We start from the raw sequence: 10,363 nt of genomic DNA, 5'->3' as shown, positions 1-10,363 counted from the left end.
CTTTGTCACTGGTTGTCCTACATCTACATATCCTCAACCAATGGCTTCCATGAAGCACCTAGCTGTTTTTACGTAAAGGAAGTAACATTCTTAGTAAGGATCAAGTTTATTGTGACACTGCATCTAACAATGCATAATTAAAACTATCAAGCTTTTGTGTTCATTGCATAACTGTCTATGTCATAGGTGGTTGAAAGGCACTGCAGCTGATTCCTAGTCCTAAACTAATAATCTATACCAAGCAAATATTTACAACTTTAATGGACTGCAGGATAAAATACCCCACTGGATTTATGCCATATATATATCTTTGCTGAACACACACTGCGTACCAGAAAGAATTCCTGTAACTAAAACTACATTATGCTTGTTTAAATAAACCTACTGCAATCTGACTTACTGAAAGAAAAAAAAAAAAAAGCAAAGGTTTATATATAACCAGCTTCCCACCACCTCCTTCTGTGCTATTGGTTTTCCAGGCCTTTTTCTATGCAAAGAATTTCAGTGATATACTTAAATGAGTGGATGTTGCATAACATGATTATGTGCTTTTCTAAACTGAGGAATGTGTCCCACTTGCTGTATGTTACACACTGCTGCCTTGATTCTTTAATTGGAAAGAGAAATTATGTGATGACACTTTCGTATTGCTAGCAGCTGTCAAATGCTGAAACAGGGGCACAGGGGATTAGCCGGGAGGTTTTTTTCTCCTTTTTCTGTGTACTGAAAACTAGTATCACTTCCTCCTTCTCTTATGCCTTTAGTTCTGAAGGGAGGTTACATCAGACTCAGGTAATTTTTTTTTTCTTCCTTCATCCCAATATACTACCCTAACTTGTATTACAGGAATTTGCACGTATGTGTAATTAGGGTTAAAAAAAAAAAAAATCGGCCTCGAAATCGTATAAACAGTCCCGAAGTGCCTACCCCTGAGGAAACATGGCTGCAAGCCTGCCGCCTCCTTGTCTGGTACCCAGCTCCGGCCGAAGACGTGCTGGCCACCAAGGGTTAACTGCGTTCGCTCTCCTCCCGCCCCGCTCCCCCTCAGGCGCCGCCATGCCGGTTCCAGCCCGGGGCTAACGCAGCCCGCGGGGTACCGCTGGGCCTCCCCTCAGCCAGGTCCGGAGCAGGCTCGCTCGGGCGCTGCGCTGATGTACAACTGCGTGTCGCCCTTGCTAGAAGCGCGCATTCACCTTGCGGCAGGGCCCCTAGGTAGGAAGGGAAGGCCCTGCGGCCCGCCGCTGCCCCGCTGCGAGGCCCCTCCCCCCTCCGGCAGGCACCCGCCACACCGCTGCCTTACGGCCGGCTGGCTCCCAGCCCCTCCGCGGGCGGGCACGGTAACGACCGGCCGCTGCGCGAGGCGGGGCGGTGGGCGTGGGCGTGGTCGTCCGGGTCGCGCCGCCGCCTGCGCAGGCGCAGAGTCGCAGAGCGGGCCCGGGGAGCGGCGGGGAGGGCGGGGGCGATGCGGCCGGCGGGAGCATGACAGGTGGCGGGAAGCGGAGGCCGCGCGGGGCGGCAGGCCCGGCCGGCGAGCAGGTGGCTGTTAGCGGGGCCGGGGCGGGCTGTCGGGGTAGCCGGGCCGGCCGGCGGGGCCCCCGGGGTGGGGGTGGGGGTGGGGGCGAGCTGCCGGGGCCGCGGCGGTGTGGGGCCGTAGGCCTGAGGGCGCGAGTGCCGGGTAGCGCCAGGCGTCTGCCTGCCGCTGCCCTCGTTCTGGTTCGCTCCGTAGCTTTGCGGGAAGCCCGCGGACACGTCTCCGGCACGGGGGCCGCTCGCCTCCACCGGGGCTTCTCGCGGGGGACCCCCGCGTTCCGGGTGCGCGGTGGGCAGCAGGGGCGGCCGGGGCTGGCGGTACGGCGCGGTGCCTGGTGGCGGCCCGCCTCGGGGGTGACAGTCTGCCTCGTTGTACTGGCCTAGCGAGAGGAAACAAACCTTGGTTTTTGAAATTACCAATTTTTCTTTAAAACGGGGGTCATGATTCCTACCACTCCTGGAAGTGTTCTGTGGGAGTGAGGTAGTTGAGGTTACCGCTATAGCGGTGTGAGCGCTTGAATGGAGGTTTCGTAGCCTGTTGTGGTTTGTGTTACGTTGTTTTTTAAAACAAATGTCAAGCTACTTTTAAAATGCTATGCTGTGAACTGCCCCACTTCATATCTTGAACAGCAGAGTAGTTCAGAGAGCACAGACTTGGAGGATTTTTGTTATGTCATTGAAACAAACATGACAAAATAGTATCCCTAGTTCCAGCTGTTTGTAAAACACAAGTTTCTGGGGTGCAAGCTGCTGTGTCATTGGGAATGGTAATTTTAAAATAATTTAAAACATAGCAATCCCAAGGTTTAATCTTAGTCCTTTGACAAAATAATAAAAGTGCTTCGGTTGATTATATTGACCCATTAATATTATAGTAGCGATTTGCCATTTCATACGTATCTAGCACATGTCTCAGATAATGCACTTCTAAGGGATTCTGTTCAAAGTAGATCTTCTAATATATATGCTGGCTTAAGTAACAACCATGAATTAATGGTCTTAATCATTGTTCCTCAATTAATACAGAAGCTTTGTAAAATCCTTCAGTAGAACAAACAGAAAGCAACTAAATGAACTTTGGGTTATTGTTTTTTTTATCTGCAGTGTGAAAAAAATGGAGACGTCAAGAAGAGAAGGTCAGATCAGGCAGATATTCCCGATAGTCTTCGTCAAGAAGCAGAAACATGCTATCGACTTAGGCTGCCTGAAGATTTCTATCAGTTTTGGAAGTTTTGTGAGGAACTAGATCCTGAGAAACCAAGTGGTGGGTTTTTAGATATTTTTTGCCTTTTCTAACTCACAGAAACAACCTGAGAGCAGGCAGACTTGAGGTGTCAGGTGCATTCTAGTGCTGCTTCAGTTTTCAAGTTAAGATGCAGATGTTTACATGAGTGTAAACAAGAATGCTGGAGATAATCACAAAGATGTCGGTACACTTCAGGCTTCCTAAAATATAATTACTTAAATTGTGTAATACAAAGAAACTAAATATTGTCTAACTCTGCCTTTCTTGCAAGTACATTTAAAATGTTTAGTATGGAACTCTAGTTTCCTTGTATCTATCCAGGTTTCTAGTTCCCCAAATGTATTACGTAACAGAATGTGGCATCCCTGGGTGCTCTACATGTAACGGTTCCTTTTAGAATCCTAGAATGGTTTGGGCTGGAAGGAACCTTTAAAGGTCAATCTAGTCCAACCCCCCTGCCATGGGCAGGGACACCTTCCCCTAGACCAGGCTGCTCAGAGCCCCATCCAACCTGAACTTGACTGTTTCCAGGGTTGGGGCATCTACCACCTCTCTGGGCAACCTGTTCCAGTGTTTCCCTACCCTCATTGTGAAAAATTTCTTCCTTGTATCTAGTCTGAATCTACCCTCTCTTTTAGTTCAAACCCAGTACCTCTGGTCCCATCACTACAGGCCCTACTAAAAAGTCTGTCCACGTCTTTTTTTATACACACATAATACACCCTTTAAGTATTGAAAGGCTGCTATAAGGTCTCCCCAGAGCCTTCCCTTCTTTGAACTGAAAACGCAACCCTTTCAGCCTTTCCTTGTAAGAGAGGTGCTCCAGCCCTCTGATCTCTTTTGTGGCCCTTCTCTGGACCCACTCCAACAGGTCCACGTCTTTCCTATACTGAGGACTGCATGGCTGGATGCAGTACTCCAGGTGGGATCTCACCAGAGCAGAGTAGAGGGGCAGAATTTCCTCAACTGCAGCTGCCCGTGCTTCATTTGATACAGTTGCCCAGGATACAGTTGGCGTTCTGGTCTGTGAGTGTATGTTACTGGCTGATGTCCAGCTTTTCATCCACCAGTACCCCCAGGTCCTTCTCAGCAGGGCTGCTCTCATTTTCTTTATCCCCCCAGCCTGCGTGGATATCAGGGGTTGCCCCAACCCAGGTGCAGGACCTTGCCCTTGGCTTTGTTGAACCTCACGAGGCTCACATGGGCCCACTTCTCAAGCTTGTCCAGGTCTCTCTGGATGGCATCCTGGCCCTCAGGCATGTCAACCACACCACTCAGCTTGGTGCGTTCTGCAAACTTGCCGAGGGTGCAGTTGATCCCACTGTGTATGTCATTGATGAAGATATTAAACAGTATTGGTCCCAGTACAGACCCCTGAGAGACATCACTTGTCACCGATCTCCGTCTGGACATTGGACTGTTGACCACTACTACTTATGAGAAGTGTAATAACCTAACTCTTGAATGAGTGAAAGCTGTCTGAATATAAAGAATGGGTCAGCTTTCCTTGTCAGGTAAACTGTGTTTGACTGCTTGGATTTGTGGAAACTTTTGATCCTTGAGTGACACGGGAACTTCTGGTTTAGACATGCACCCACCAGAAGGTAAACCAGTTCATGCATTGCTTTTCAGATGCGCTTATGTCAAGTGTTGGACTTAGGCTGGTTGGACCATATGATATTCTTGCTGGAAAACACAAAAAAGCAAAATCAACAGATCTGAACTTCAATATTCATTGGAGATTCTTCTATGATCCCCCAGAATTCCAGACTATACTTGTTGGGGATAGCAAAACACAGTATCACATGGGATATTTCAGGTATTTTATTTAATATATACTCTTGCTAGACTGTAACTATGTGCAGCTCTTTTTTTTTTTTTTTTCTTCCCCCCCTCCTCAGTATTTCAGAATTGTGTGCTATCACCAAATAAGAATCTTTCTCTTCTGTGATAAGGTATTAACATGTAGAGGCATGAAGCTGGGTTAATTAGCATTGATAATATACAACTGTGGGCTGGCTTCAGGGGCAGTGGGTTGGCCAATATAGATAAGGTGCAGCTGTGGCTGGTTCTGTTAAGGGGTTGGGCAGCCAATGAAGAGAGAGCAGCTGAGGAAGAGAGAGGAGGAAGAAGCAGAGAGAAGAGAGAGAGCGAGTGTGCGTGCGTGTGTGCGCGCGCCTTGGGTGAGGAGAGACAAGGAAAAGGCAGCAGAGAGACTGGCCTGAAGACTATGTTGTTATGTGATGGTAAAAGACCTTGTTGCAGCTGGCTAGTTTGGAGAGTGCTGCGACATTAACACATGGGTTGATGTTTTTTATTAAAAATGATCATATATATTGGAATTGAAGACTAGATTTAAATATTTGTTAAACTACTTCCCCCAGCCCTCCAGAGCATCTTCACTTACTGATTTTTAACTTTTTGCCATGATAATTTGAGGAAAAAGTCAAGCCTTATGAAATAAAGGGAAAGTGTATTCTCTCTGCGTGTATTGATATACAAGCTCCTTTCAAAACCATGCTGTAAGATTTTTAGAGCTTTTGATCTGAGGGCTTTGCTTGGTAGGTTTCTGAAGGACATGGCAGTATGATGCGGAGGCAAATTAATTTTACTTTGAAATAGGAGAAATGGACACAGCTTGACTATCTGTGTGTACTTTTTCATGAATAGGGATGTGCCTGATGAGCTGCCAGTGTGGGTTGGTGCAAATGAAGCCAAGAAGGGCTGTGTGATTTCACAAGTTGGTGATAATGTCTTTGCCGCAGTCAAGTAAGGTTCATGTTTACTTTTATTTATAAATAGTAAGAGTAGAGGAGAAACTGTGGTGTGGAATAATGTAGCTAACTTACTATGCATCTTCCTTTCTCAAGAAACCCTCACTTATTTTCTGCTCCTGCTAGCAAGTTTTGAGGTACTGTCAAAAGCCTTAGTAGGCTTCTTGGCAGTGTTTTCCCTTTACAAGTAAAATAGATGGTATTAATTATCTCGTTCTTTAAATATATTGGCAGGGATGGGCTCTATAGGGAAAAAAAATACCTGCTGGATGTGTTGAAGTACTTCTTAAGTAAAGGATAAGTAAAGAAAGGGCACCTGAAACAGTGGTGAAGGAAATCTGATGAATAGCATCAAGCTCTTGTTCTTGCCTACATAAAAATACATTACTTCTGTATATAATGAATATCTACAAGAAGTACCATTTCTGACCTGGGGCAGGATAACATTTATATGGATATGTAATTCAGTATGATTCATGAAGCTTTATGTCATCCTGCATCATGATTGTAAACAGCAATTTCATCACCTGTCAGTTAAAAATGGAAAGCTCTCTAAGGATGGATGTGTGTCAGTAAGTGAAAGCATACTGAATAGTTTCTGCAAAAGAACCCTTGTGTAGTGCAGAGTTAAACGAAGACATTTGTTTTGAAAGCACCATGATGAAACTCATAAATATGTATTTATGTGTGTGACTTGGGTGGCAAACAGTGTATATGGCACTGAAGCAGCAAACTGAGTTCTCAAATTAGAAAGATGAGCAGCTACTGAGGCCAGGAAAATCTTCAGCACTTTCTGGTTGCATAAACTGTATTGTAATGCAAATACGGATAGGAAATGCCAAAGTACTATCTGTGCCAAACTTTTTTCTTTCTTGTTGTTGAGAGGCTTGCATTCCCAACTCTATGTGTATAAATAAACCCATGACTGCTAATCTTCATTATAAGATTTGGAGGTTTAGTGATTAGAAGGCTATTCATTTGTTTGTTTTCTGTTAAGCTCTTTTAAGATGTGTTTCTACTGTTTGCAGATTATTTTTGTCAAAAAGACTGAAGGAAGTGACCGATAAAAAGAAAATTGCTATTTTGAAAGACATAGATGAAAAACTATCAAGAACAGCAAAAGAACTGGGTTATTCTCTGGAACAAAAAACCATGAAGATGAAACAGAGAGATAAGAAAGTATGACTTTCCTGATCCACTGGAGAGGACTAAGTTCTGTTAAACCTTTTTTTTTCCCATTTACTTGCCTGTTTTGTTTTTGGTTGGTTTGGGGTTTTTTTTCCTCCTTCTAGTTGGTAAGGATGCTTCATTTAGGAGTTCCCAGAGCTAATCAGTTTGCTTTATAAAACTTCAGGAGAGAGAAGATAAATACAACTGTGTTCCAAATAATAGGATTAAATCAAAACACTTTACTCTTGTAAACCATAGCTTGGCATTCAGTTAAAGGAAAAAAACAATAAGGGAAATAATCTAAAAATGAAAATGAATGGGTAGCATGGAGAAAACTGCTTCAAAGTGAAGATTCATGTAAACAGTTGGATCAGATCTACTAGGAATAGGACTGTTAAGGATGATGTGGTTTAGTAACAGAGTTTTCTTGCATAGCTATCAGAAATAATTATGGTGGGAGGTGACTAAACAAATGTAGTACAGCGCTACACAAGTGAGTACAAGGATTCCTAGAGTTCAGAACTTGACTGGAGTAGGTTGCAGTTACTTTAAAATTTAATACTTGAAAGTAACTGCTATGTAGTTTGAAAGTGAGTTGATGTCCTGGAGTCTGGACAGTATATTGGCTTTAGTCACCAGCAGTCATTTAGCGAGGCAAGTGATATTATGTCACTGTATTGACTTACGGTGCAATATTCAATTTCCTCTCTCTTTGTTTAGGTGGTGACCAAAGCATTTCATGGAGCAGGCCTAGTTGTTCCTGTAGACAAAAATGATGTTGGATACAGAGAACTTCCCGAAACAAATGGTAAATGTCTTGTTTACTCTATTCTTCTGCTTTATTTAAGTAAACAACAGCCTTCAGTCGCACAGCTACTCTGCAAAAACCAAACTGCATTCATCTTTCCCACTCGGAAGAATATGAGCCGTGGGAGTAAAAGGCAGAAGTCTTGAACCATCACACTTGACGTGAAAGTGTTTTCTTTAAATGAACCAGATGAGAATCAGTGAAACATGGTAAATTTGAAATAATAATTCCTGAGGTAATAGTTTAGATAACCTTCTCTTTTTTTTTTTATTGGTGCAGCCATGCAGGAAGTAGATCAAAAAAACCAATCTACATTCAGGGCTTTGTGGGTTTATTTCTTATCCCTCCTCTTCTCCCGGCATTGTTCTAACCAGAGTCAGTTCCTTGAGGCAAATTCACCACACAAATGCTTGTCCATATGTGGGGAACTGAGATGGAGGGGCATGGGGCAAGAATGAGCAGCAAAGGGAAGGGGGAAGCTTTTTCACAAGCAGCTCAGGGTGTGCCCACTTGGTCTTCCTCTTAGCATGACACACAGGTATGTTTTTGCCACGAACTACTTGTGTGCAATAATCAATTTTTTTATCCAAACATCTAAATATTTTTGCTTTTGTTTTTTGCAGCTAATCTGAAAAAAATCTGTAAGGCCATTGTTGATGCTCCTACTGATGATGAGAGACTGAAGGCCTTTGCACCCATTCAGGAAATGCTGACCTTCGTCCAGTTTGCTAATGATGAATGTGACTATGGAATGGGGTACGAACTGGGAATGGACCTGTTTTGCTATGGATCACATGTGAGTACTACAACAATCATACTTCACAAAACTGAGCATTATTTTAGGCACAGACAGGGAGTTGTTCTGTGTTGTAGATCTCTATTCCCAACTCTATTGCATAATTATCCCTAGGAATCACAAAAGTCTACATGAATTACGAAGGCTGTTAAAAAGTCACACTTGTGACCTCATTCCACGTTGAATTTAAAACTGCTTGTGTGAAAGCACAATCCTGCAATCCAGAAGCATTTAAACAGCATTTACCTCTTGTGGTTTGATGTGCGTAAGACAACGAGTTAACATTAGACTCGTAAAAATGCAAAATGTCTAATCCAGATATACTGCATAGCTGCAGACCCCATCCCCAACTACTTGTATAGGCACAAGCACTCACACTCGACTGGATAAAGAAAGGGACTGACCTTTGCAGTAACCGCAGCTGAAAAAATGTGAACGCAGGTCAGTTGCCTAGCTACACTGCTGGCATGGCTGCATAAAAGACCTCCCACCAGGTGTCTCTGGTTCTGTATTAACAAGGAATCTCATAAATATAAGCTGATAGACTTACTGGTGCTTAATCACACATAAAGATTCTAGTCAGCACTTTTTGTTCTGCATTAGCCACTGCCCCGTTGATGAAAAGGGTCATGTTTGTAATGAATCCATGGCTAGGAAGTAACATACAAAAAAGCTTCAACACCAGTGCGATATTATGAACAGATGGTTATAGAAACACCCACGCAGAATAGCTACTTTTACTAAAACTAGTGTTGGATAAGGGGTGCTGCGAAGCATCGTGTAGAAAGATAAACATCTTGCAATACCAAATGTAGGCCCAGAAGAATTGTGCTAAACACTAGTTAAAATATTTAGCTGCTGAAATGAAGGAAAATTCATGGCTCTTTCCATATGCTGTTACATTAGTAATGTGTTTCTTAGATTCTCTACCCTGTTCCCGTAAGTTCCCTACAGCATCTGAGAATGTGTTGTATTTTTGTCTGATAACCTGCTGATTTAGGACTCCTCCTTCAGTGACCTTCTGAGGTCTAGAAGGGCAGTGAAGGAAACGGTTACTTCCAGTTGGTTGAGTAGGTGGAGGCAAACCTCCATCTTTCACACTTCGCTCAGCATGTATGATTAACCACTGACGTGCTCCTGCAATGACAAATTATCTTTACAATACTGTGATTGGTCCTGATACCTATCTTACGCAGCAGTCTGAAAGAGCCATAATTTTGCAGCGCTTTTCTAAAAATAGAAACCTTACTACATCGTCTAGTTTAGTAAACAGAAAGGAAAAACAGTTGCTTCGCACATAACTGACACCACAGTTTGGTGCCAGCATTTTTGCCTACCTGTAGACACTGAGAGCTGCTTTGCATGTGTGACTAGAGCCCGGCTGTCCCCTTGCTCACGGAGCCAGAAGACACACTGGCACTTTATCTGTAGCCAAAGACCTGGAAAGGGACTTAAACCTCTTCCCCTTTGTCGGGGAGGTGTAATGGACTGTCACGTACAGTAACCATCACAGGTGCTAATTGTGCTCTTGGCACTGGAAGTACCTAAACGCGGCCTGGGTGCCTTAACGAGTTAGCGTCACTTGCAGCGCTATAAATAGGTTTCCATCCCTCCCCCAGCGGCTGGGATAACCCGGCCCGGCCGTGCCGCGGCTGTCACCGGTGTAGCGCGGGGGCGGCAGAGGGAAGGGGCTGGGATGCGGCCAAGCCGGGAGGCGAGGCAGCCCCCCAGCACCGCCCGGTTGTCCCTCCCTCTCCCCGCAGTACTTCCACAAGACGGTGGGGCAGCTGCTGCCGCTGGCGTACAGGCTGCTGCGGAGGGACCTCTTCGCCGAGATCATCGAGGCGCACCTGGACCACCGCCGGCGGGAGGCACCGGACCAGCTGGCGGCCTGAGCCGGGCCGGGGGCGGCGGGGGCGGGGGGCCTGTGCTCGTGCTTTTTTTATTCTTATCATTATTATTACTATTATTGTTAGGTCTGGGGTTTTGTACTCTGTGGCGGTGCCCCCTGCGGTCAGTAAAGCTTTTCTAAGGAAGGA

General features: G+C 44.8%; 1 protein-coding gene across 2 annotated transcripts; it reads left to right on the top strand.

Moving 5' to 3' along the window:
• Positions 1–1,421: 1,421 nt before the first annotated feature.
• Positions 1,422–10,363, top strand: LOC119148927 (histone PARylation factor 1). Of its 2 annotated transcripts, none has more exons than XM_037389659.1 (8): positions 1,422–1,536; positions 2,635–2,794; positions 4,409–4,595; positions 5,447–5,545; positions 6,579–6,729; positions 7,441–7,528; positions 8,152–8,324; positions 10,088–10,363. In XM_037389659.1, exons 1-8 carry the CDS (start codon positions 1,480–1,482, stop codon positions 10,217–10,219), a joined length of 1,047 nt encoding a protein of 348 aa, XP_037245556.1. In that variant the 5' UTR covers positions 1,422–1,479; the 3' UTR covers positions 10,220–10,363. The 2 variants fall into 2 exon arrangements, with proteins under 2 accessions (XP_037245556.1, XP_037245567.1); XM_037389670.1 differs by lacking the exon at positions 10,088–10,363 and adding an exon at positions 9,944–10,063.

This window comes from Falco rusticolus, chromosome 1 (genome assembly GCF_015220075.1).
Source record: "Falco rusticolus isolate bFalRus1 chromosome 1, bFalRus1.pri, whole genome shotgun sequence".
Lineage (NCBI taxonomy): Eukaryota > Metazoa > Chordata > Aves > Falconiformes > Falconidae > Falco > Falco rusticolus.
The sequence above is the reverse complement of the archived record's forward strand: the minus strand, read 5'-3'. Positions and strand labels throughout refer to the sequence as shown.

Bases quoted from the DNA above. Each gene is read 5' to 3' on its own strand.
- LOC119148927 (XM_037389659.1), top strand. From the start codon at position 1,480: ATGACAGGTGGCGGGAAGCGGAGGCCGCGCGGGGCGGCAGGCCCGGCC. The intron at 2,795-4,408 runs GTGGGTTTTTAG...ATTGCTTTTCAG, and splicing joins AGATCCTGAGAAACCAAGTG to ATGCGCTTATGTCAAGTGTT. The intron at 5,546-6,578 runs GTAAGGTTCATG...TACTGTTTGCAG, and splicing joins AATGTCTTTGCCGCAGTCAA to ATTATTTTTGTCAAAAAGAC.